At 43.6% G+C, this 27,304-nt stretch overlaps 1 protein-coding gene across 1 annotated transcript in view; it reads left to right on the top strand.

Moving 5' to 3' along the window:
* The first annotated feature begins 8,987 nt into the window (after positions 1 to 8,987).
* LOC124039139 (carboxypeptidase A6-like) overlaps positions 8,988 to 27,304 on the top strand; it is a 51,453-nt gene continuing 33,136 nt past the window's right edge. The window contains exon 1 of the mRNA XM_046355024.1: positions 8,988 to 9,416. Coding sequence (XP_046210980.1) covers positions 9,301 to 9,416 — 116 coding nt within the window. The 5' untranslated portion in view covers positions 8,988 to 9,300. The remainder of the gene's footprint in view (positions 9,417 to 27,304) is intronic.

Raw genomic sequence — 27,304 nt, 5'->3', positions numbered from 1 at the left:
GCAGCCACCACCATGCTTCACCGTAGAGATGGTACCAGGTTTTCTCCAGATGTGACGCTTGGCATTCAGGCCAAAGAGTTCAATCTTGGTTTCATCAGACCAGAGAATCTTGTTGCTCATAGTCTGAGAGTCTTTAGGTGCCCTTTGGAAAACCCTGAGTGGGCTGTCATGTGCCTTTTACTGAGGAGTGGCTTCCGTTTGGCCACTCTACCATAAAGGCCTGATTGGTGGAGTGCTGCAGAGATGGTTGTCCTTCTAGAAGGTTCTCCCATCGCCACAGAGGAACTCTGGAGCTCTGTCAGAGTGACCATCGAGTTCTCCCTGACCAAGGCCCTTCTCCCCCGATTGCTCATTTGGTCGGGCATCCAAATTTAGGAAGAGTCTTGGGGGTTCCAAACTTCTTCCATTTAAGAGTGATGGAGGCCACTGTGTTCTTGGGGACCTTCAATGCTGCAGACATTTTTTGTTACCCTTCCACAGATCTGTGCCTCGACACAATCATATCTCAGAGCTCAGTGGACAATTCCTTCAACCTCATGGCTTGATTTTTGCTCTGACATGCACTGTCAACTGTGGGACCTTATATATACAGGTGTGTGCTTTTCCAAATCATGTCCAATCAAGTTGTAGAAACATCTGAAGGATTATCAATAGAAATACGATGCACCTGAGCTCCATCTCAAGTCTCATAGCAAAGGGTCTGAATATTTACATAAATACATTTAGTCTGTTTTTGCAAAAAAAACAAATTAAAACATTTTTGCTTTGTCATTATGGGGTATTATGTGTAGATTGCTGAGTGTTTTTATTTATGTAATCAATTGTAAAACAAATTTTGGGGAAAAGGTGAAGGGGTCTAAATACTTTCAGAAGGCACTGTACACTGTTAGCACTGAGGCGGTGTGCTCTAGCAGAATGTCCACTGTGTTCAGCTCACCCTGCACTATCACAAATAACCTGAGCATGTCTACCTCAGCCAAGCTTCCCAGTAAAGCAATAAAAACCATCAAGCATCCCAGAAAGTGCTAAAAAATAGCCCACATTAACATATGTAGCTTGAGAAACAAGGTTCATGAAATCAATAATTTACTCGTAACAGGTGGCATTCATATTCTGACAATCTATAAAACTCACTTAGATAATGCAAATACATTGTTATAAGATCTACAGAAGAGACAGAAATTCCAAAGGTGGAGGTGTGGCCAGTTATATAAACAACCATATTCCTGTAAAGCTTAGAGAGGATCTCATGTTAAATACTATTGAAGTAATATGGCTACAGGTTCATCTTCCTCACCTAAAGCCAATTCTAGTGGGAAGCTGCTATAGGCCACCAAGTGCTATCAGTCAGTATCTGGATAATGTGTGAAATGCTTTATAATGTATTTGATATCAACAGAGAGGTATATTTTCTGGGTGATTTAAATATTGACTGGCTTTCATCAGGCTGCCCACTCAAGAGAAAACATCAAACTGTAACTAGTGCCTGCAACCTGATTCAGTTTATCAGTCAACCTACCAGGGTAGTTACGAACAGCACAGGAATGAAATCATCAACCTGTATTGATCACAGATCACTAATGCTGCAGAGATTTCCTTGAAAGCAGTATCCAAATCCATTGGATGAAGTAATCACAATATAGTAGAAATATCTAGGAAAATGAAAGTTCCAAATGCTGGGCTTAATATAGAAGTCATACAATAAGTTTTGTAGTGATTCCTATGTAAATAATATTTATTGGTCTGTGGTGTGAAACAACCAGATGCTGCACTTGACACATTTATGAAATTGCTTATCCCAGGTACAAATAAGCATGCACCCATTAAGAAAAGGACTGTTAAAATGGTTAAATCCCCATGGATTGATGAGGGGTGGCAGGTAGCCTAGTGGTTAGAGCGTTGGGCTTGTAACCGAAAGGTTGCAAGATCAAATCCCTGAGCTGACAAGGTAAAAATATGTAATTCTACCCCTGAGCAAGGTAGTTAACCCACTGTTCCTAGGCCGTCATTGAAAATAATAATTTGTTCTTAACTGACTTGCCTAGTAAAGTTGTATGGTTAAGAGGAATGAGGTAAAATAAATGACAAATAGGTCTGGCTGCGCAAACATACTACAAATTGAGAAATCATGTGAAGAAGAAGCTATGCTTGTGAAACAAATAAAAATGACATGAAGGATAGTAAAACGTTTGGTCACCTTAAATGAAATTTTGACCAAAAGGCGAACTCTGCTCTATCATTCATTGAATCAGATGGCTCATTCATCACAAAACCCACCGACATTGACAACTACTTCAATGATTTTTTCATTGGCAAGATTAGCACACTTAGGCATGACATGCCAGCAACAAACGCTGACTCTACACATCCAAGTATATCTGACCAAATTATGAAAGGCAAGCATTGTAATTCTGAATTCCGTAAAGTGAGTGTGGAAGAGGTGAAATAATTATTGTTGTCTATCAACAATGACAAGCCACCGGGGTCTGTCAACTTGGATGGAAAATGACTGAGGATAATAGCGGACGATATTGCCACTCTTATTTGCAATATCTACAATTTAAGCCTACTAGAAAGTGTGCCCTCAGGCCTGGAGGAAAGCAAAAGTCATTCCCCTACCTAAGAATAGTAAAGCCCCCTTTACTGGCTCAAATAGCTAACCAATCAGCCTGTTACCAACCCTTAGTAAACTTTGAGAAAAAATGTGTGTTTCACCAGATACAATGCTATTTTACATTAAATAACAACAGACTATCAGCATGCATATAGGAAAGGACATTCAACAAGCACAGCACTTACACAAATGACTGATAATTGGCTGAGAGAAATTGATGACAAAAATATTGTGGGGGCTATTTTGTTAGACTTCAGTGTGGCTTTTGACATTATAGATCATAGTCTGCTGCTGGAAAAACATGTGTTATGGCGTTATACCCCCTGCTATATTGTGGAGAGAGGGTGTTCTTTAATGGAAGCCTATCCAAAATAATCCAGGTAGAATCTGCAATTCCCCAGGGCAGCTGTCTAGGCCCGTTACTTTTTAAAATCTTTACGAACAACACGCCACAGGCGTTGAGTAAAGCCAGCATGTCTATGTATGCGGATGACTCAACACTTCACGTCAGCTACTATAGCAACTGAAATGACTGAAACACTTAAGAGCTGCAGTTAGTTTCAGAATGAGTGGCAAGGAATAAGTTAGTCCTAAATATAAAATAAAACTAAAATCATTCACTAAACTCTAAACCTCAACTAAATCTTGTCATGAGTAATGTGGAAATGGAGCAAGTTGAGGTGACTAAACTGCTTGGAGTAACTCTGGATTGTAAACTGTCATGGTCAAAACATATTGATACAACAGTAGCCAAGATGGGGAGGAGTCTACCCATAATAAAGCTCAGCTCTGCCTTCTTAACAGCATTATCAACAAGGCAGGGCCTACAGGCCCTAGTCTTGCCGCACCTGGAGTGCTGTTCAGTCATGTGGTTAGGTGCCACAAAGAGGGATTTAGGAAAATTGCAATTGGCTCAGTATATTGGATTACGTTGCATTTAGGCGTGACTTGCTTCTAGGGCTCCCGAGATACACAGCGGTCAAAGGCACTGCATCTCAGTGCAAGAGACTTCACTACAGTCCCTGGTTTGAATCCAGGCTGTATCACATCTGGTTGTGATTGGGAGTCCCATAGGGTGGTGCACAATTGGCCCAGCGTCGTCCAAGTTTGGCCGGGGTAGGCCGTCATTTTAAATAAGAATTTGTTCTTAACTGACTTGACTAGTTAAATAAAGGTTAAATAAATAAAAAAACTCCTCCTTCAATAATGACCGAGACAGATGTTTTTCTGGCCCCCTCTCTAGATCCACACACACACACACACACACACACACACACACACACACACACACACACACACACACACACACACACACACACACACACACACACACACACACACACACACACACACACACACACACACACACACACACACACACACACACAAAACCCTCCCCCTAAAAGGTCAAAGGTTGTAGATGTGCACTCACAGTCCAGCTCAGATGTCATCTCTGACCTAGCAGAGCAACAGGGGGGTTGGACATAAAGAACTGCAGTCACCCCCAGAGCATGGCAGAGTCGGTCTGACCAGATGTTCACTACAGAGCATAGCAGAGTCAGTCTGACCAGAGGCCCCCTACAGCGCATGCCCACAGCCCCAGGCCAACAGAGATTTATCAAAGAACTCATTCACACCCTCGCTTCCACTCACAACATACTGTTTGCCTGAGAGAGAAAACACTCATTTACTGGCCCCCAGTGCCAGCAGTGACATTTTTAACCGTACCAGATAGTATAGACTCGGGCTCTGTGAGAGCCAGAGCGAGTGGGTCCTCCACCTATTCCACAAACCACAGGTAGAGCTTAACTGTATGCCGGAACACTGTGTTCGTATGTTTCAAAAGTCACAGCTCAGTTTTATTGCCAGTCTGCTTAGTCCACCAAGCAATGCAGTCTTCATATACGCAACATATTTTAGTCCTCCCACAAACCCAGCACATGACATATACACACTAATATGTAATGCTGGAGTTTTATGAATATGGTACTGTACAGTATGTGTGGCTGTCAAGGTACTCAAAACCTTCAATGGGGGTTTTATGTTATTTTAAAAATGGCTATGGGTATGTCAACGACCCTCTGCATTGACCATATTGGCCTACTAAATGGTTTTTGATTTTGATTTGATTTGATTTACTAAATGGGCCTGTGAAATTCACCAATGGAGGACGATTTCACGTGTGTGTTTTTGATGGACATCAGCATAATAAACATCAATCTGCCTTTTATATCTGTCCAAACTAACATTTAGATTCAGTGCTTTTGGCAGGATAAAATTATAAAACTCTGTTTCTCATGAATGTGCTTTTTCTCTCTGAATGTGGCAGACAGATTTTGTTCAAATAGACCGCTGGCAGATTGACTATTAAATGCAGATGAAATGCAGAGAGCGCTTCACATTGGTATCAGATGGACTGACTTTCCAATTATGAATGATTGTATGAAAAACAATTAAATTTCACAACAAGCACACCATTGATCACATGATAATTGGTTCCAGTTTGGGACCCTGAATACTTGAAGATGGCAGGGGCACCATCTCCAAACGGTCTCTTGTGGGATCACTTTATTTCCAGCTGTGTAGTGGAAGTAGATTTTTAGTTGTATCCAAATATAACTGAGAAATACAATAGGAGAATTTACTAGCACACTAAAATGTATATATACAGACACCAACTTCTGCCACCCATGCACTCACAAAATAATTATTACAGTAGGAAAATGCCTCTGGTAGAGAGCCCATACAGATGTGGGATCTTAATTTGAGCCAGTTTGCTACACCAGGAAAATAATCCGGCAACAGAAAATGTGAATTATTATGAGGATTATAGTTATTTGTTATTTTTTTTAGGGATTGATATATTTTTTGTAAGGGAGAATCGAAGTGTGACATTTCAAAATGGAAATTACAAACTTCAGAAGCCTTTTTAAACCTCAAATACACAACAAGTTTTTAATTTCTTGAATTGCAGGAAAAATTATCCCACAACAGAGAGATCAATTTTAGATTATACATCTGTACTTGTTCTACCTGCACAAAGGTTCTCTCCTGCTCTCTCATTCAGTTCACTGTCTGGGCGGGAACCATTCCTGTCCGTGTCTGTTTTGGGGGAATAATATGTTGTACTGGTGTAAAACAGGTGGCGCAGTGTTTACATAGGAGGGAAGCATGCAAAATATGTGCTGCTGCCATGCAATCACAAAGGGAAAAGCCTGGCGGTTGATTTAGATGTTTAATCACAACGCTGGGTGATAAGTAGAGGATCAAACGAAGGCACGCCAAGCCTGGAATAACAGGGAGAGCCACCTAGCCTACACAGCGATACACACAGTGATAGATTACTGGAGGAAACAGGCCAAAGGAGTAGCAGCAGGTTGGGATAGATGCCCCAGTCATCAGGTCAGACAGAACTTTATCAATATACTGTTCCTTCACTGGGTTGTCTGAAGATTTGATCGGTAGCTGTGAATTTGTGGTAGAATTGAATGCACAAGTATCTAAACTCAGCAAAAAAAGAAATGTCCTCTCACTGTCAACTGCGTTTATTTTCAGCAAACTTAACATGTGTAAATATTTGTATGAACATAACAAGATTCAACAACTGAGACATAAACTGAACAAGTTCCACAGACATGTGATTAACATAAATTGAATAATGTGTCCCTGAACAAAGGGAGGGGGGTCAAAATCAAAAGTAACAGTCAGTATCTGGTGTGGCCACCAGCTGCATTATGTCCTGCAGTGCATCTTCTCCTCATGGACTGCACCAGATTTGCCAGTTCTTGCTGAGATGTTACCCCACTCTTCCACTGTCACGCCCTGAGCTTAGAGAGCCGTTTTATTTCTCTATTTTGTTAGGTCAGGGTGTGATGTTGGGTGGGCATTCTATGTTTTATATTTCTGTGTGTTTGGCCGAGTGTGGTTCCCAAACAGAGGCAGCTGTCCATCGTTGTCTCTGATTGGGAATCATACTTAGGCAGCCATTGTCATGCTGGAGGGTCATGTCAGGATGAGCCTGCAGGAAGGGTACCACATGAGAGAGGAGGATGTTTTCCCTGTAACGCACAGCATTGAGATTGCCTGCAATGACAACAATCAAATGTATTTATAAAGCCCTTCTTACATCAGCTGATGTCACAAAGTGATGTACAGAAACCCAGCCTAAAACCCCAAACAGCAAGCAATGCAGGTGTAGAAGCAGGGTGGCTAGGAAAAACTCCCTAGAAAGTCCAGAACCTAGGAAGCAGGCTATGAGGGGTTTGTTCCCCCCAATGGTGGAACAAACTCCCTCACGACGCCAGGACAGCGGAGTCAATCACCACCTTCCGGAGACACCTGAAACCCCACCTCTTTAAGGAATACCTAGGATAGGATAAGTAATCCTTCTCACCCCCCCCCCCACCTTTAAGATTTAGATGCACTATTGTAAAGTGACTGTTCTACTGGATGTCATAAGGTGAATGCACCAATGTCTAAGTCGCTCTGGATAAGAGCGTCTGCTAAATGACTTAAATGTAAATGTAAATGAGGGGTGGCCAGTCCTCTTCTGGCTGTGCTGGGTGGAGATTATAGCAGAACATGGCCAAGATGTTCAAATGTTCATAGATGACCAGCAGGGTCAAATAATAATAATCACAGTGGTTGTCGAGTGTCGCAACACCTGCACAGGATCAGTACATCCTAACATCACACCTGAGGGACAGGTACAGGATTGCAACAACAACTGCCCGAGTTACACCAGGAACGCACAATCCCTCCAACAAGCTCGGTCCGATGATGCTGTGACACACCACCCCAGACCATGACGGACCCTCCACCTCCAAATCGATCCCGCTCCAGAGTACAGGCCTCGGTGTAACGCTCATTCCTTTGACAATAAATGCGAATCGACCATCACCCCTGGTGAGACAAAACCACGACTCGTCAGTGAAGAGCACTTTTTGCCCGTCCTGTCTGGTCCAGAGACGGTGGGTTTGTGCCCATAGGCGACGTTGTTGCCGTTGATGTCTGGTGAGGATCTGCCTTACAACAGGACTACAAACCTTCAGTCCAGCCTCTCTCAGCTTATTGTGGACAGTCTGAGCACTGATGGAGGGATTGTGCATTCCTGGTGTAACTCGGGCAGTTGTTGTTGCCATCCTGTACCAGTCCCGCAGGTGTGATGTTCGGATGTACCGATCCTGTGCAGGTGTTGTTACACGTGGTCTGCCACTGCGAGGACGGTCAGCTCTCCGTTCTGTCTCCCTGTAGCGTTGTCTTAGTCGTTTCACAGAATGGACATTGCAATTTATTGCCCTGGACACATCTACAGTCCTCATGCCTCCTTGCAGCATGCCTAAGGCACGTTCATGCAGATGAGCAGGGGTCCTGGGCATCTTTCTTTTTGTGTTTTTCAGTAGAAAGGCCTCTTTAGTGTCCTAAGTTTTCATAACTTCATAACTGCCTACCGTCTGTAAGCTGTTAGTGTCTTAACGACCGTTCCACAGGTGCATGTTCATTAATTGTTTATGGTTCATTGAACAAGCATGGGAAACAGTGTTTAAACTCTTTACAATGAAGATCTGTGAAATTATTTCGATTTTTACAAATTATTTTTGAAAGACAGGGTCCTGAAAAAGGGATGTTTCTTTTTTTTCTGAGTTTAGTATTTATAGATCTATCAGAGAGTTTGGGGAGACTGCATCTGTTCTCGTCCCTGTTATCTCTACTGTCTGGCTTCTATTACCCATAGTCTGAGGCACACACTGACTGACTGGTTGACTGATTAAATGACACACACCTCTATTGAACTCAAGGCTGGGGACAATTCCATTATCCCATTCCAGTCTGTAACTGAAACCCCACAGATCAGTATGTGGTTCATCTGATAAATCTTCTGGAGACTACAGTCTAAATGAGGGTCTATTTCAGTGTGCAGCAGCTCAACAAACATGAGCATACAGAGTGGATTCGTTTTTATTTTCCAAAAATGTTTGTTTTACAGAGTATAGAAAGGACAGATGGAGATTATCACCTTAAGTGTGCGTTATAAACAAGCAAAAGGATATACATGCTGTCAAAATAGTTGCATACTAAAACTGATGAACAACGTATATCTAAAATGTGGGCTACAGTCTGTTCTCTAAAGTTTATCCAAAGTCCTCAATAGTATATTTTTGTTAGAGTTAGTTATTCTATGCCAGCCACTCTATTATCCAAGAGGCATATGGTCCTGTTCACGGTGTAAGTAAACTATGCTATCGATTTAAATACCTCGCTTCGGTATTAATTCGCGGTAATCCGGTGCGAGCCCATCGTCTCCCCATATCCAAACGGGACAGGGATCCTGTTACCAACATCTCTGACACACACCAGGTCACGTGACACAGATCCTGCACATTTAAAAAAGAACGGGATTTATAATTCCCACCAGGGCTTCAAAGAGGTGGATAAATTGCTCCCCGTTGCCAGTTAATTAACCGACTTTCGCACCTCCGCGGCACTTCTGTGCAATTGACAGCGCGCAGAACGCACCAACGACCCATGAGACTCCATCAGCAAACCTGATGACGAGCGGCCCATCCTTATTTTTAACCCTCAGTTTCTATTCTTATACTGAACGAAGTTGATCGAAGCCTGCAGAGAAATCATCTTCGAGGGCGAGAAGTGGGGCTGTCCTCTGTCGTTATTAATAATCGCTCAGGATGGCAGTGGACTTTAGATGCGCAGTTCACGGCTCAGTCTTTTGGGGCTGTGTGGTTATCCTCAGTAACGTGCTATGTCCCATTGACGCGTACCTCTACAACAACCGCTATGCAGGGTAAGTGAGGATTCTCATTCATTCCTTGTGACTGTGTTAGTAAATTGAGTCCTAAGAGCTCTCATTCATGTTGAAGACTTGAAGTTGAACCCCTATGAAGTAAAATAGAAGGATGAAAACATACAAGGAATGATCTGTATTGTAGGCCTACTGAAACCAAACTATCAGATTATCAAAATAGTTTATCACTTCCGCTCATCTCCTGTTGAAAAGAGATGGATTGTTCAAAGCAACTGTATGACCCCATTTTTTCTCATATTCCCTGCTGGAGAACTATTCCCTGCTGGAGAACTATTCCCTGCTGGAGAACTATTCCCTGCTGGAGAACTATGAACTATTCCCTGCCGGAGAACTATTCCCTGCTGGAGACATAACATATTGTGTCTACTTAGTTGTGTGTTCAAGACGTATGGGACTAAAACCATTTCTGTGAAAAGATGCCTGATAGCAGACAAATAAGGCGAACTGGGACATTGGGAAACAGTAATATTTTGGGACAGAGAACCTCAGCAGAGAACCTGGCTGTGTTGATGTCCTGTCAGGGGGCATGTGGCACACAAAGGGCCACATTGGGGCAGGTTTTGGGCACCACTGGGGCACTTTGGGTCAGGGGAAAAAAGGGACCGTTTTGGGGTACTCTCAGTCGGTTTGAGTGCTCTGCTCTAGGCATGATTTTGGGGAACTTTTAGGGTAATTTTTGGGGCACAGTGGGACCCCATCCTGCATTCCCCCTGCCTTCCGCACCCCCAACCCCCCTCTCTCCCCTGCACCCTGGACCTGTTCCAAAGCCCCTGTGCTCCACCCAATCCCCAGCTGCTGAGCACAGACGATCCCCACTTTAACAAGGTAGGAAAGCCAGGGCAAGAAAACAGTCCCAACGTGGACATAGCTCTGTTCTGTTCAGAATACTTTATGGTGGGCATTGTCCCACTTAGTTCAGATTACACAATGAGCCTTTAGGCTAAATGACTAAATGTTCTCTATTGTTGTTAAATCTTTGTGATTACTTAAGTTTAGTTTGGGTAATTATCATTAACTTAGAAAGACACGTTGCTGGCACTCAACAGGCTTTGAAGACACACTGAGAAGGCAGTGCCAGCGTTTTGACAGAGAATCTATAATCCATGGGGATCGCTATGACAAAGAAAGGATGGGTCAATTTGTGTGATGGTACAAAAAACTTTTCTGGAGAAGAACTAGACTGCAGCCTTGGTGGATTGTTTTGAATTCTATGGGGTGCACTTTGTCATATGATGTCATTGTAGCTCTAAGAAGTCTAAGAAGTCATGATTTAAAATGCAATTAATAATGTCTTAAAGGGAAACAAAAGAGGAAGTGACTATCTATTGTTTCAGAAGCAGAATGCATGAGTTTAGAACAAACTGAAACTAAATAATGTATTTGAAGTTGCATGATTTACACAGTTTTCAAGTTCGTTATGGAAAGTCTTTTGCCCTCGATAAAGGGCCTTTAAGACCTTGCTCTAACATGAGAGGCATTGAGACTGCCTGTTGCCTTGGGGCCAGGCTGTTGGTGGCATTTCTTGTGGTCGCTGGAGTGGGGTGTGATGCCCCTTTGTTCCCTCTCTCTCTCCCCCTCTCTCATATCCCTGTAAGCGGCCCTGGGCCACCTTTGTTTAGGGGGGGACACAACATCCCATGTCAGAGTGTGAAAGACGGGGTAGAAACGGGAAAACGTGATAGGGAAAGGGATAAATAGTGAGGGGGAGAGAGAGAGCTATAGGGAGTGAGATACAGAAATAGAGAGATGGTGCCATGGAGTGAGAGAAAGGGAGTGATGGAGTACACAGAGAACAGAAAATAAAATGAACATGTATTGCAATAGAAAAAGAGACAGAGGTGGTGTTACTTTTTTATCGCTTTGGTGCAATTCTATGTGGTAGAACTGCTAGTACAAAACTCAAAAACAGAAAATCAAAAGTTGTTTCAAAACTCTAAGCACATTTTCAATTGACAAAAAGTACAACACACAAAATCATACAGTCACTTTCTCCACCAAACTTAATCAGGGTTTTAGCTAGAAATACATGTTTCACATTGCAATACATGTTCATAGAGTATAGCGTCATTACCTTTCACAATGCAATACATGTTCATAGAGTATAGCGTCATTACCTTTCACAATGCAATACATGTTCATAGAGTATAGCGTCATTACCTTTCACAATGCAATACATGTTCATAGAGTATAGCGTCATTACCTTTCACAATGCAATACGTTTATAGAGTATAGCGTCATTACCTTTCACAATGCAATACATGTTCATAGAGTATAGCGTCATTACCTTTCACAATGCAATACGTTTATAGAGTATAGCGTCATTACCTTTCACAATGCAATACATGTTCATAGAGTATAGCGTCATTACCTTTCACAATGCAATACGTTTATAGAGTATAGCGTCATTACCTTTCACAATGCAATACATGTTCATAGAGTATAGCGTCATTACCTTTCACAATGCAATACGTTTATAGAGTATAGCGTCATTACCTTTCACAATGCAATACGTTTATAGAGTATAGCGTCATTACCTTTCACAATGCAATACATGTTCATAGAGTATAGCGTCATTACCTTTCACAATGCAATACATGTTCATAGAGTATAGCGTCATTACCTTTCACAATGCAATACATGTTCATAGAGTATAGCGTCATTACCTTTCACAATGCAATACGTTTATAGAGTATAGCGTCATTACCTTTCACAATGCAATACGTTTATAGAGTATAGCGTCATTACCTTTCACAATGCAATACATGTTCATAGAGTATAGCGTCATTACCTTTCACAATGCAATACGTTTATAGAGTATAGCGTCATTACCTTTCACAATGCAATACATGTTCATAGAGTATAGCGTCATTACCTTTCACAATGCAATACATGTTCATAGAGTATAGCGTCATTACCTTTCACAATGCAATACGTTTATAGAGTATAGCGTCATTACCTTTCACAATGCAATACATGTTCATAGAGTATAGCATCATTACCTTTCACAATGCAATACATGTTCATAGAGTATAGCGTCATTACCTTTCACAATGCAATACGTTCATAGAGTATAGCGTCATTACCTTTCACAATGCAATACATGTTCATAGAGTATAGCGTCATTACCTTTCACAATGCAATACATGTTCATAGAGTATAGCGTCATTACCTTTCACAATGCAATACATGTTCATAGAGTATAGCGTCATTACCTTTCACAATGCAATACGTTCATAGAGTATAGCGTCATTACCTTTCACAATGCAATACATGTTCATAGAGTATAGCGTCATTACCTTTCACAATGCAATACGTTTATAGAGTATAGCGTCATTACCTTTCACAATGCAATGCTCACATTACTTTTGATATGATTCTCTTCTTTCTGATTAGACATTTTACTATTACTTAATCCGACTGCTCTTAATTGATGATAATTTAAACATTTGGTAAACCTATAGATTTAACATGAAAACGGATTTGTCTACAACCGATTTTGAGAACTACATAATGAACATGTACGGTACAAGTCAAAAGTTTTGACACACATATTCTTAATTTGTACTATTTTCCACATTGTGGAATAATAGTGAACACATAAAAACTACGAAATAACACATATGGAATCATTTAGTCACCAAAAGAGTGTTAAACAAATCCAAATCTATTTTATATTTGAGATTCTTCAAAGTAGCCACCCTTTGCCTTGATGACAGCTTTGCACATTCTTGGCATTCTCTCAACCAGCTTAATGAGGTAGTCACCTGGAATGCATTTCAATTAACAGGTGTGCCTTGTTAAAAGTTAATTTGGGGAATTTCTTTCCTTCTTAATGTGTTTCAGCCAATCAGTTGTGTTGTGTCAAGGTATACAGAAGATAGGCCCGATTTGGTAAAAGACCAAGTCCAGATTATGGCAAAAACAGCTCAAATAAGCAAAGAGAAACAGTCCATCATTACTTTAAGACATGAAAGTCAGTCAATGCTTGAACAATTTAAGAACTTTGAAAGTTGATGAAACTGGCTCTCATGAGGACCGCCACAAGAATGGAAGATCCAGAGTTACCTCTGCTGCAGAGGACAAGTTCATTAGAGTTACCAGCCTCAGAAATTGCAGCCCAAATAAATGCTTCACAGAGTTCAAGTAACAGACACATCTCAACCGAACTACCTCATATTATTACTTACCCTCTTGCTTTTTTGCACCCCAGTATCTCTACTTGCACAACATCATCTGCACATCTATCACTCCAGTATTAATGCTAAATTGTAATTATTTCACCTCAATGGCCTATTTATTGCCTACCTCCCTACTCTTCTACATTTGCACACACTGTACATAGATTTTTAAACATATTTTATTGTGTTATTGACTGTACATTTGTTTATGTGTAACTCTGTTGTTTTTGTCGCACTGCTTTGCTTTATCTTGGCCAGGTCGCAATTGTAAATGAGAACTTGTTCTCAACTAGCCTACCCGTTTCCAACTACAGTAGTAATTTACAACATTAACCATGTCTACACTGTATTTCTGATCAATTTGATGTTATTTTAATGGACAAACTTTAAACCCCAAACTTTTGAACGGTAGTGTATATATTTTCATTCATAAACATATATACACACATATACATACATACATACATACATACATACATACATACATACATACACATACATGCATATCTTTAAAAAATATATATTTTCCATGATTAGTTTCTAACCCTACCACCTCTCCCCTAATTGGAGTAAGCTAGTGAACAACAACGCTTAGGCCTCTACCTCCAGCTTATACATACTATATACATTTTATGGACACAGTTTATTGTACAATAGTTCTATTTTGTTAGTTTTTTCTCCTGTCCATCCTCTAACCTCAACCTCTCCCATCTATTTCTCCTGTCCTTCCTCTAACCTCAACCTCTCCCATCTATTTCTCCTGTCCTTCCTCTAACCTCAACCTCTCCCATCTATTTCTCCTGTCCTTCCTCTAACCTCAACCTCTCCCATCTATTTCTCCTGTCCTTCCTCTAACCTCAACCTCTCCCATCTATTTCTCCTGTCCTTCCTCTAACCTCAACCTCTCCCATCTATTTCTCCTGTCCTTCCTCTAACCTCAACCTCTCCCATCTATTTCTCCTGTCCTTCCTCTAACCTCAACCTCTCCCATCTATTTCTCCTGTCCTTCCTCTAACCTCAACCTCTCCCATCTATTTCTCCTGTCCTTCCTCTAACCTCAACCTCTCCCATCTATTTCTCCTGTCCTTCCTCTAACCTCAACCTCTCCCATCTATTTCTGATGTCCATCCAGTTTATCTGCCATATCTTTCAGACTGTGGTCATTCACAAAAGTTCGTAACCCATATACAGTGGGGCAAAAAAGTATTTAGTCAGCCACCAATTGTGCAAGTTCTCCAACTTTTAAAAAATGAGAGAGGCCTGTAATTTTCATCATAGGTACATAGGTACATCATAGGTACACTTCAACTCACTTCAACTCCAGAAAATCACATTGTAGGATTTTTAATGAATTTATTTGCAAATTATGGTGGAAAATAATTATTTGGTCACCTACAAACAAGCAAGATTATCTGGCTCTCACAGACCTGTAACTTCTTCTTTAAGAGGCTCCTCTGTCCTCCACTCGTTACCTGTATTAATGGCACCTGTTTGAACTTGTTATCAGTATAAAAGACACCTGTCCACAACCTCAAACAGTCACACTCCAAACTCCACTATGGCCAAGACTAAAGAGCTGTCAAAGGACACCAGAAACAAAATTGTGGACCTTCACCAGGCTGGGAAGACTGAATCTGCAATAGGTAAGCAGCTTGGTTTGAAGAAGCAAGGGAGCAATTATTAGGAAATGGAAGACATACAAGACCACTGGTAATCTCCCTCGATCTGGGGCTCCACGCAAGATATCACCCCGTGGGGTCAAAATGATCAGAAGAACGGTGAGCAAAAATCCCAGAACCACACGGGGGGACTTAGTGAATGACCTGCAGAGAGCTGGGACCAAAGTAGCCTACCATCAGTAACACACTACGCCGCCAGGGACTCAAATCCTGCAGTGCCAGACGTGTCCCCCTGCTTAAGCCAGTACATGTCCAGTCCCATCTGAAGTTTGCTAGAGAGCATTTGGATGATCCAGAAGAAGATTGGGAGAATGTCATATGGTCAGATGTAACCAAAATAAAACTTTTTGGTAAAAACTCAACTCGTCGTGTTTGGAGGACAAAGAATGCTGAGTTGCATCCAAAGAACACCATACCTACTGCGAAGCATGGGGGTGGAAACATCATGCTTTGGGGCTGTTTTTCTGCAAAGGGTCCAGGACGACTGATCCGTGTAATGGAAAGAATGAATGGGACCATTTATCGTGAAATTTTAAGTGAAAACCTCCTTCCATCAGCAAGGGCATTGAAGATGAATCCGTGGCTGGGTCTTTCAGCATGACAATGATCCCAAACACACTGCCCGGGCAATGAAGGAGTGGCTTCGTAAGAAGCATTTCAAGGTCCTGGAGTGGCCTAGCCAGTCTCCAGATCTCAACCCCATAGAAAATCTTTGGAGGGAGTTGAAAGTCTGTGTTGCCCAGCAACAGCACCAAAACATCACTGCTCTAGAGGAGATCTGCATGGAGGAATGGGCCAAAATACCAGCAACAGTGTGTAAAAACCTTGTGAAGACTTACAGAAAACATTTGACCTCTGTCATTGCCAATAAAGTATTGAGATAAACTTTTGTTATTGACCAAATACTTATTTTCCACCATTATTTGCAAATAAATGAATTTAAAATCCTACAATGTGATTTCTGGATTTTTTCCCCTCAATTTGTCTGTCATAGTTGAAGTGTACATATGATGAAAATTACAGGCCTCTCTCATCTTTTTAAGTGAGAGAATTTGCACAATTGGTGGCTGACTAAATACTTTTTCTCTCTTTGCCCATTCTGCCTGCCGTGACCACGAGCCTTTCTGCCACTCTGTACCTCCTGGACTCTGATCTGGTTTTGACCTTTTACCTGTCCATGACATTTCTCTTGCCTACTCCTTTTGGATTTATAAACATTGTAAGACTCCAACCATCTGCCTCCTGTGCCTGTATCTGAGTCTTGCCTTGTGTCATGATAGTTATACTTAAATCCACATTGGTTCTCTAGTAAATTACTAAGAATGTCTCACCTTATGTTCAAGAATGGCCCTTTCCCTTTATTCAGTTTACAACATCTCACTTTCAGTTATTTGAAAAGGAAATCATCTCCCAAATATTGCTATTTTTTAAACAAGTTATAGAAAGTTGGCACGGGATGTTCTCCAATGCTGGTAGGGGGCCTGAAGGAAAGGTTTAGAAACCCCCAGCTTTAGATCAAGTTTGATTTGATTTATTCCTATTTCTTAACTTGGGTTTTTGGTTGAGATGGAGACAAACTGGAATTAAAGCAGCGGCCTAAGGTACTGCATCTCAGTGGTGCAGCGGTCTAAGTTACTGCATCTCAGTGGTGCAGCGGTCTAAGGTACTGCATCTCAGTGGTGCAGCGGTCTAAGGTACTGCATCTCAGTGGTGCAGCGGTCTAAGGTACTGCATCTCAGTGGTGCAGCGGTCTAAGGTACTGCATCTCAGTGGTGCAGCGGTCTAAGGTACTGCATCTCAGTGGTGCAGCGGTCTAAGGTACTGCATCTCAGTGGTGCAGCGGTCTAAGGTACTGCATCTCAGTGGTGCAAAAAAAATTATATCTGACAATGTATTCCCATTTGAACTTTGTTGTGCTTTTAAACGGTTGAAAACTCAGTGATAACACATTTAGATGACAACTAAACCAAAAATCATACATTGTTTTTCCACTGGAATTTGGTTGTGCTTTTAGATGGTTGAAAGCACAAACTTCTGGCTGTCCTTTTTGAGAAGGTGAATAAAGGTTGACATCTCATTGATCAACGTCTCAACCAAATATTATCAAAATGTCCATGCTGAAACGACATGGCGTGGCCAGTGGGCGTGGCCAGTGGGCGTGGCCAGTGGGCTTGGATTCAACATGTCAAAAGGGTTTTCTCCAGGTACATGAACAATGAGATTTCGATGACAACCTACATTATAGACAAATGCTCAAGACAGGCTTTATGCAACCTACTGCCTGCTAAACATTGTTTCTTTCATGTCTTCCATTTGATTGTGTTGTGAAAGGTTTCTTCAATGATCACACCTTTGATCACACATGGGATAGAAATGATGGAAATGTTATGTTCAGTCAATTTGAATGGATAGTGCAAGTGTAGTACCTAATGTGAAAACACTGTAATGGAGTGCAAATTACAGTACTGTAGCATACTGCATTCAAATGGCTTTTTTTAACATGTATCATAACTTTTTTTACTATTGGACTAACTGGTTGCTAAAATACATTTTACAAAAGCTTATGCAAAGCTTTGCAGCACAGTGTGAATCTGGCGGCTGAGTTGATTTGCTGTGTGGAGAAATATGAAAGCCAGACCATTGAAACCAGATAGCTTAGGTGGTAGAGATGGCTTTAGTTAACCAAACACAAGTGGAGTGGTTTTTCCTTCTTATGTTGTCTTTATGATGGTATCTTTAGTGTAAATGTATTTTCAGTGTGCCTAGGGATTGCCTTTATAGCCTATGAATACAGGAGACTCAGAAGCAGAGTTAAACAGGTGAGAACGAGGAATGACTACTAGCCCCCATGGAACATCCCAGTGAAATGAAGTGTATTCCATTCGTCTGTTTCCCAGGTTTGCACCTGAAAGGAATTGCCAGGGCTTCACAGTCATTTCATTGATGTTATTTGCAACTGTGTCTAATAATGTGGTATGGATTTTTAAAATAATTTTCACCAATATGTTCCATAGTCAAGGTCAGGGCTCAAAATTGTGATGCATGCTCTCCGACCTGACATTTGGATTTAGCATCAGTTCGCCTAGAGAAATAGTCACCCAGATAATACATTATGGCAAAGACAATGTTGAGAGCAAACAAAGATGTATAATTGATTCATGTCCAGTGCTTTCTCTGGAGAACCCATGGCTTTAACACCAATGTATTAAACAATACATTCTGCTTTATCCCAAGGGTTCTCAGCTTTAAGCACCGCGTACCGGTGGGACCATGTGAACTACAATCCCGACGCTCTGTTTTAACGTTTAGAAACGTCAATAATCATTGCTTGCGATACGGTTTCCGAAACATATGGAACTTATATTTCATATCAGCGAGAAAGAATCTTTCTAATAAAAAAGATGCACTTAGCAGGTTTGCACAGATCCTTCCAGCCGACGAACTACACTTCTGCGACACTTCCTCCCCAGTTAGGCTTACACATAGGTGTTTGGAGCACGCATTTCTCGATATGAAATATACGCTTCTATGGTATCGAAAACCATACCGCAAATGATGCGTGTTAACATTCAGACCAAAGCGCCAGAAGATACCTTCATGAATAGATGCTAAATGTAGTTAGCATCTCTGAATGGACTAGTCCAGTGCGCTTTGGCTGTTAATTATATATTTGAATGGGGAACATTGCAAGCTAAGTCGATACATTGTATAATTTCACCTCACCTGTGAGAGTGAAGAGAAATTTCAGCAAATCTTGGAGGACAGTGGAAGTTGATCAAAGTGCTTCTTAATTGATTAAAAAAAACTAACAAAAAAAACATGTTTCTGCCTTCAGGTGTTACCAACGTGAAAATTTAAGGAGGCTTTTCTTTATTTCAAAATGGTCTCCTATGGGTTCAGGGACAAATCACAATGGGAATACGAAACGAAAGATGATGTGATTGGTAAATGAGTAGCAAAAATCTGACCAATAGGAGGCCACTTTGAAATATCAAATTCCCCTTCCACATAGCACTTTGTAAATGCCTCTCTTCACTGAAGTGTTCACTTTCCTTTGCACCTGACCTCACCTGTGAGAACCACGAGCACGGGCAAGTCTGATTAGGCTTCGCTGTAGCCTACCACAGCCTGTGAGAACCACGAGCACGGGCAAGTCTGATTAGGCTTCGCTGTAGCCTACCACAGCCTGTGAGTAGGGCCTATTATAGAGCACATCTCCCTGACCATTATGGTTACACTTCACATTTCATAAAACCGCTTGTCTCTAGCCCAAACCGTTTGTCTCTAGCCCAAACCGCTTGTCTCTAGCCCAAACCGCTTGTCTCTAGCCCAAACTGCTTGTCTCTAGCCCAAATCGCTTGTCTCTAGCCCAAACCGCCCAAACCGCTTGTCTCTAGCCCAAACTGCCCAAACCGCTTGTCTCTAGCCCAAACCGCTTGTCTCAAGCCCAAATCGCTTGTCTCTAGCCCAAACCGCTTGTCTCTAGCCCAAACCGCTTGTCTCTTGCCCAAACCGCTTGTCTCTAACCCAAATGAGAGCCGGGTGGAGCTGAGACCCGTTACCTTTCGTTAGCCTATTTGATTTATCTAATGAAAGATTGTTGTTCACATTCAATTTCCCACAGCCAACAACACGAGTAGGCTAAGCAACAGAAAAATCAGACCAATTGTTCATCCTGTCGCATTCTATGCTAGAAAATAATATTCCTCTCAAGGAGCATTCAAATTGCCAGTGCCGCACAGGGAGAGAAATATGCACGCCCAGTACAGGAGGCTGCTGAGGGGAGGACGGCACATAATAATGGCCGGAACGGCGCGAATGGAATGGCATCAAACACATAAAAACAATGTGTGTGATGTATTTGATAACATTCCACCTATTCCGCTCCAGCCATTACCATGAGCCTGTCATGTTTTGTCTTAGATTGTCTTGTCATTTTGCTTTTCCCTCTGTTCATTTTCCCCCTGCTGGTCTTTTTAGGTTTGTTCCCCTTTTTCTCTCTCCCTTCCTCTCTCTCTTCTCTCTATCGTTCCGTTCCTGCTCCCAGCTGTTCCTATTCCCCTAATCAATCATTTAGTCTTCCCACACCTGTTCCCGATCCTTTTCCCTGATTAGAGTCCCTATTTCTCTCCTTGTTTTCCGTTCCTGCCCTGTCGGATCCTTGTCTATTGTTCACCGTGCTGTGTCTATGTATCGCCCTGTCGTGTCGTGTTTCCCTCAGATGCTGCGTGGTGAGCAGGTGTCTGAGTCTGCTACGTTCAAGTGCCTTCCCGAGGCAACCTGCAGTTCTTGATCAAGTCTCCAGTCTGTTCTCGTCATTACGAGTAGAATTATGCCTTTTGATTGTAAAGTTACTTTACTGGATTAAAAACTCTGTTTTCGCCAAGTCGCTTTTGGGTCCTCATTCACCTGCATAACAGAAGGATCCGACCAAGGAATGGACCCAGCGACTACAGATGCTCGTAACACTGCCGTCGAGATCCAAGGAGCCATGCTCGGCAGACACGAGCAGGAATTGTCTGCTGCTCGCCATGCCGTGGAGAACCTGGCCGCTCAGGTTTCCGACCTCTCTGGACAGTTCCAGAGTCTTCGTCTCGTGCCACCTGTTACTTCCTGGCCTGCCGAGCCTCCGGAACCTAGGGTTAATAACCCACCTTGCTACTCCGGGCAGCCCACGGAGTGCCGCTCCTTTCTCACCCAGTGTGATATTGTGTTCTCTCTCCAACCCAACACATACTCTAGCGAGAGAGCTCGGGTTGCTTACGTCATTTCACTCCTTACTGGCCGGGCTCGAGAGTGGGGCACAGCTATCTGGGAGGCAAGGGCTGATTGTTCTAACAATTACCAGAACTTTAAAGAGGAGATGATTCGGGTTTTTGACCGTTCAGTTTTTGGTAGGGAGGCTTCTAGGGCCCTGGCTTCCCTATGCCAAGGTGATCGATCCATAACGGATTACTCTATAGAGTTTCGCACTCTTGCTGCCTCTAGTGACTGGAACGAGCCGGTGCTGCTCGCTCGTTTTCTGGAGGGACTCCACGCAGTGGTCAAAGATGAGATTCTCTCTCGGGAGGTTCCTTCCAGTGTGGACTCTTTGATTGCTCTCGCCATCCGCATAGAACGACGGGTAGATCTTCGTCACCAAGCTCGTGGAAGAGAGCTCGCGTCAACGGTGTTTCCCTGCTCCGCATCGCAACCATCTCCCTCCTCTGGCTCAGAGACTGAGCCCATGCAGCTGGGAGGTATTCGCATCTCGACCAAGGAGAGGGAACGGAGGATCACCAACCGCCTGTGCCTCTATTGCGGATTTGATGGACATTTTGTCAATTCATGTCCAGTAAAGGCCAGAGCTCATCAGTAAGCGGAGGGCTACTGGTGAGCGCTACTACTCAGGTCTCTTCATCTAGATCCTGTACTACTATGTCGGTCCATCTACGCTGGACCGGTTCGGGTGCTACATGCAGTGCCTTGATTGACTCTGGGGCTGAGGGTTGTTTCATGGACGAAGCATGGGCTCGGAAACATGACATTCCTTTCAGACAGTTAGACAAGCCTACGCCCATGTTTGCCTTAGATGGTAGTCATCTTCCCAGTATCAGATTTGAGACACTACCTTTAACTCTCACAGTATCTGGTAACCACAGTGAGACTATTTCTTTTTTGATTTTTCGTTCACCTTTTACACCTGTTGTTTTGGGTCATCCCTGGCTAGTATGTCATAATCCTTCTATTAATTGGTCTAGTAATTCTATCCTATCCTGGAACGTTTCTTGTCATGTGAAGTGTTTAATGTCTGCCATCCCTCCCATTTCTTCTGTCCCCACTTCTCAGGAGGAACCTGGCGATTTGACAGGAGTGCCGGAGGAATATCATGATCTGCGCACGGTCTTCAGTCGGTCCCGAGCCAACTCCCTTCCTCCTCACCGGTCGTATGATTGTAGTATTGATCTCCTTCCGGGGACCACTCCTCCTCGGGGTAGACTATACTCTCTGTCGGCTCCCGAACGTAAGGCTCTCGAGGATTATTTATCTGTGTCTCTTGACGCCGGTACCATAGTGCCTTCTTCCTCTCCGGCCGGGCGGGGTTCTTTTTGTTAAGAAGAAGGACGGTACTCTGCGCCCCTGCGTGGATTATCGAGGGCTGAATGACATAACGGTTAAGAATCGTTATCCGCTTCCCCTTATGTCATCAGCCTTCGAGATTCTGCAGGGAGCCAGGTGCTTTACTAAGTTGGACCTTCGTAACGCTTACCATCTCGTGCGCATCAGAGAGGGGGACGAGTGGAAAACGGCGTTTAACACTCCGTTAGGGCATTTTGAGTACCGGGTTCTGCCGTTTGGTCTCGCCAATGCGCCAGCTGTTTTTCAGGCATTAGTTAATGATGTTCTGAGAGACATGCTGAACATCTTTGTTTTTGTCTATCTTGACGATATCCTGATTTTTTCACCGTCACTCGAGATTCATGTTCAGCACGTTCGACGTGTTCTACAGCGCCTTTTAGAGAATTGTCTCTACGTGAAGGCTGAGAAGTGCTCTTTTCATGTCTCCTCCGTTACTTTTCTCGGTTCCGTTATTTCCGCTGAAGGCATTCAGATGGATTCCGCTAAGGTCCAAGCTGTCAGTGATTGGCCCGTTCCAAGGTCACGTGTCGAGTTGCAGCGCTTTTTAGGTTTCGCTAATTTCTATCGGCGTTTCATTCGTAATTTCGGTCAAGTTGCTGCCCTCTCACAGCTCTTACTTCTGTCAAGACGTGTTTTAAGTGGTCCGGTTCCGCCCAGGGAGCTTTTGATCTTCTAAAAGAACGTTTTACGTCCGCTCCTATCCTCGTTACTCCTGACGTCACTAGACAATTCATTGTCGAGGTTGACGCTTCAGAGGTAGGCGTGGGAGCCATTCTATCCCAGCGCTTCCAGTCTGACGATAAGGTTCATCCTTGCGCTTATTTTTCTCATCGCCTGTCGCCATCTGAGCGCAACTATGATGTGGGTAACCGCGAACTGCTCGCCATCCGCTTAGCCCTAGGCGAATGGCGACAGTGGTTGGAGGGGGCGACCGTTCCTTTTGTCGTTTGGACAGACCATAAGAACCTTGAGTACATCCGTTCTGCCAAACGACTTAATGCCCGTCAAGCTCGTTGGGCGTTGTTTTTCGCTCGTTTCGAGTTTGTGATTTCTTACCGTCCGGGTAGCAAAAACACCAAGCCTGATGCCTTATCCCGTCTGTTTAGTTCTTCTGTGGCTTCTACTGATCCCGAGGGGATTCTTCCTTATGGGCGTGTTGTCGGGTTGACAGTCTGGGGAATTGAAAGACAGGTTAAGCAAGCACTCACGCACACTGCGTCGCCGCGCGCTTGTCCTAGTAACCTCCTTTTCGTTCCTGTTTCCACTCGTCTGGCTGTTCTTCAGTGGGCTCACTCTGCCAAGTTAGCTGGTCATCCCGGTGTTCGAGGCACTCTTGCGTCTATTCGCCAGCGCTTTTGGTGGCCGACTCAGGAGCGTGACACGCGCCGTTTCGTGGCTGCTTGTTCGGACTGCGCGCAGACTAAGTCGGGTAACTCTCCTCCTGCCGGTCGTCTCAGACCGCTCCCCATTCCTTCTCGACCATGGTCTCACATCGCCCTAGACTTCATTACCGGTCTGCCTTTGTCTGCGGGGAAGACTGTGATTCTTACGGTTGTCGATAGGTTCTCTAAGGCGGCACATTTCATTCCCCTCGCTAAACTTCCTTCCGCTAAGGAGACGGCACAAATCATCATCGAGAATGTGTTCAGAATTCATGGCCTCCCGTTAGACGCCGTTTCAGACAGAGGCCCGCAATTCACGTCACAGTTTTGGAGGGAGTTCTGTCGTTTGATTGGTGCGTTCGTCAGTCTCTCTTCCGGGTTTCATCCCCAGTCTAACGGTCAAGCAGAGAGGGCCAATCAGACGATTGGTCGCATACTACGCAGCCTTTCTTTCAGAAACCCTGCGTCTTGGGCAGAACAGCTCCCCTGGGCAGAATACGCTCACAACTCGCTTCCTTCGTCTGCTACCGGGTTATCTCCGTTTCAGAGTAGTCTGGGTTACCAGCCTCCTCTGTTCTCATCCCAGCTTGCCGAGTCCAGCGTTCCCTCCGCTCAAGCGTTTGTCCAACGTTGTGAGCGCACCTGGAGGAGGGTGAGGTCTGCACTTTGCCGTTACAGGGCACAGACTGTGAGAGCCGCCAATAAACGCAGGATTAAGAGTCCAAGGTATTGTTGCGGCCAGAGAGTGTGGCTTTCCACTCGCAACCTTCCTCTTACGACAGCTTCTCGTAAGTTGACTCCGCGGTTCATTGGTCCGTTCCGTGTCTCCCAGGTCGTCAATCCTGTCGCTGTGCGACTGCTTCTTCCGCGACATCTTCGTCGCGTCCATCCTGTCTTCCATGTCTCCTGTGTCAAGCCCTTTCTTCGCACCCCGTTCGTCTTCCCTCCCCCTCCCGTCCTTGTCGAGAGTGCACCTATTTACAAGGTACGTAGGATCATGGACATGCGTTCTCGGGACGGGGTCACCAATACTTAGTGGATTGGGAGGGTTACGGTCCTGAGGAGAGGAGTTGGGTTCCGTCTCGGGACGTGCTGGACCGTTCACTTATTGATGATTTCCTCCGTTGCCGCCAGGATTCCTCCTCGAGTGCGCCAGGAGGCGCTCGGTGAGTGGGGGGTACTGTCATGTTTTGTCTTAGATTGTCTTGTTATTTTGCTTTTCCCTCTGTTCATTTTCCCCCTGCTGGTCTTTTTAGGTTCGTTCCCCTTTTTCTCTCTCCCTTCCTCTCTCTCTTCTCTCTATCGTTCCGTTCCTGCTCCCAGCTGTTCCTATTCCCTAATCAATCATTTAGTCTTCCCACACCTGTTCCCGATCCTTTTCCCTGATTAGAGTCCCTATTTCTCTCCTTGTTTTCCGTTCCTGCCCTGTCGGATCCTTGTCTATTGTTCACCGTGCTGTGTCTATGTATCGCCCTGTCGTGTCGTGTTTCCCTCAGATGCTGCGTGGTGAGCAGGTGTCTGAGTCTGCTACGTTCAAGTGCCTTCCCGAGGCAACCTGCAGTTCTTGATCAAGTCTCCAGTCTGTTCTCGTCATTACGAGTAGAATTATGCCTTTTGATTGTAAAGTTACTTTACTGGATTAAAAACTCTGTTTTCGCCAAGTCGCTTTTGGGTCCTCATTCACCTGCATAACAGAGCCCGTCCTCCCCAATTAAGGTGCCACCAACCTCCTGTGATGCCCAGTCATTGTAGCCATTCCGCATTCTTAATGCAGTCGCGGGAAACACACTTTTGATGGCCACTGTTATAAGATGAGGATCACTGAGCTTTCTAGCTTTCTACTAAGCTACACTTATTTCTCAAATCCATTTTAGTTCTAGCAGCGGCATTGGTTTATGCGCGTCAGCGGGCTCCAATGGCGTTGAAATGTAACCTGAGTCATGTATATTATATTCACAGGGGAATGTTTTTTTGGGGGGACATTCAAGTCATCATTATGCTGCTACACTGTAACTAGCAACAAGATAGCCTATCTAGCTAATGATTAGCCCAGTGAGGTAAATGAAGATGGGCTGCCCTCGGCCTATTTATTCCCAGCCACTATGCTGCATCAGTTGGGCCACATCAGGTGATGAGTATTGCTAAATAGCACACTTGCCTGATATTATGGACCAATATGTTACTGGGCTCGTTTCTGGAGGGGGGAATTATATTTTAATGTCAGCATCATTTTATTTTCAGTAGGATAACCTTTTAAAAAGTTACCAGAGACCAGAGAACGTTCTCACAGTCATTCTCCCCCCAAAATATACGTCCCTCCGCGACGTGTAGTATGCTGTGATCTGTGCTTTAGTCAGTGTATATTTAGGCTAGTATATTATGTTTTAATATAGGTTCATGTTATTTAAGACTCCTGATTCCCATCTGACTCAATGTAATAATGTGTTGTAATAACAAACCTATGTCCCATCACCTGTGTGTGTAACACAAAACGCTGGAGCGCTGCACTATCTGTCAGCAATATTCCTCGGCCTACGAACGCAAGGCACTACAGAGGATGGTGCGTACGGCCCAGTACATCACTGGGGCCAAGCTTCCTGCCATCCAGGACCTCTATAACAGTCGGTGTCAGAAAAAGGCCCTAAAAATTGTCAAAGACTCCAGCCACCCTAGTCATAGACTGTTCTCTCTGCTACCGCAAGGCAAGCGGTACCGGAGCTCCAAGTCTAGGTTCGAAAGGCTTCTTAACAGCTTCTACCCCCAAGCCATAAGATTCCTGAACAGCTAATCAAAGGGCTACCCTATTTTCACTGCCCCCCCCCCCCTTTATGCTGCTACTCTCTGTTTATTATCTATGCATAGTCATTTGAACTCTACCTACATGTACACATTTCCTCAATTACCTCGACTAACCGGTGCCCCCGCACATTGAGTCTGTACCAGTACCCCCTGTATAAAGCCTCCACATTGAGTCTGTACCAGTACCCCCTGTATAAAGCCTCCACATTGAGTCTGTACCAGTACCCCTGTATAAAGCCTCCACATTGAGTCTGTACCAGTACCCCCTGTATAAAGCCTCCACATTGAGTCTGTACCAGTACCCCCTGTATAAAGCCTCCACATTGAGTCTGTACCAGTACCCCCTGTATAAAGCCTCCACATTGAGTCTGTACCAGTACCCCCTGTATAAAGCCTCCACATTGAGTCTGTACCAGTACCACCTGTATAAAGCCTCCACATTGAGTCTGTACCAGTACCCCCTGTATAAAGCCTCCACATTGAGTCTGTACCAGTACCCCCTGTATAAAGCCTCGCTATTGTCATTTTACTGCTGATGTTTATTTGTTACTTTTATTTTCTATTTTTTACTTATTCTTTTTCTCTTTTACTTACTTATTTATTATTTTTCTTAAAATGTCATTGTTGGTTAAGGGCTTGTAAGTACACATTTAACTGTAAGGTCTACCTACACCTGTTGTATTCTGCGCATGTGACAAAAGCATTTGGAT

Source organism: Oncorhynchus gorbuscha, linkage group LG07 (genome assembly GCF_021184085.1).
Source record: "Oncorhynchus gorbuscha isolate QuinsamMale2020 ecotype Even-year linkage group LG07, OgorEven_v1.0, whole genome shotgun sequence".
Classification (NCBI taxonomy): Eukaryota; Metazoa; Chordata; class Actinopteri; order Salmoniformes; family Salmonidae; genus Oncorhynchus; species Oncorhynchus gorbuscha.
Note: the sequence above shows the minus strand (reverse complement) of the source record. Positions and strands in the feature narration are given on the sequence as shown.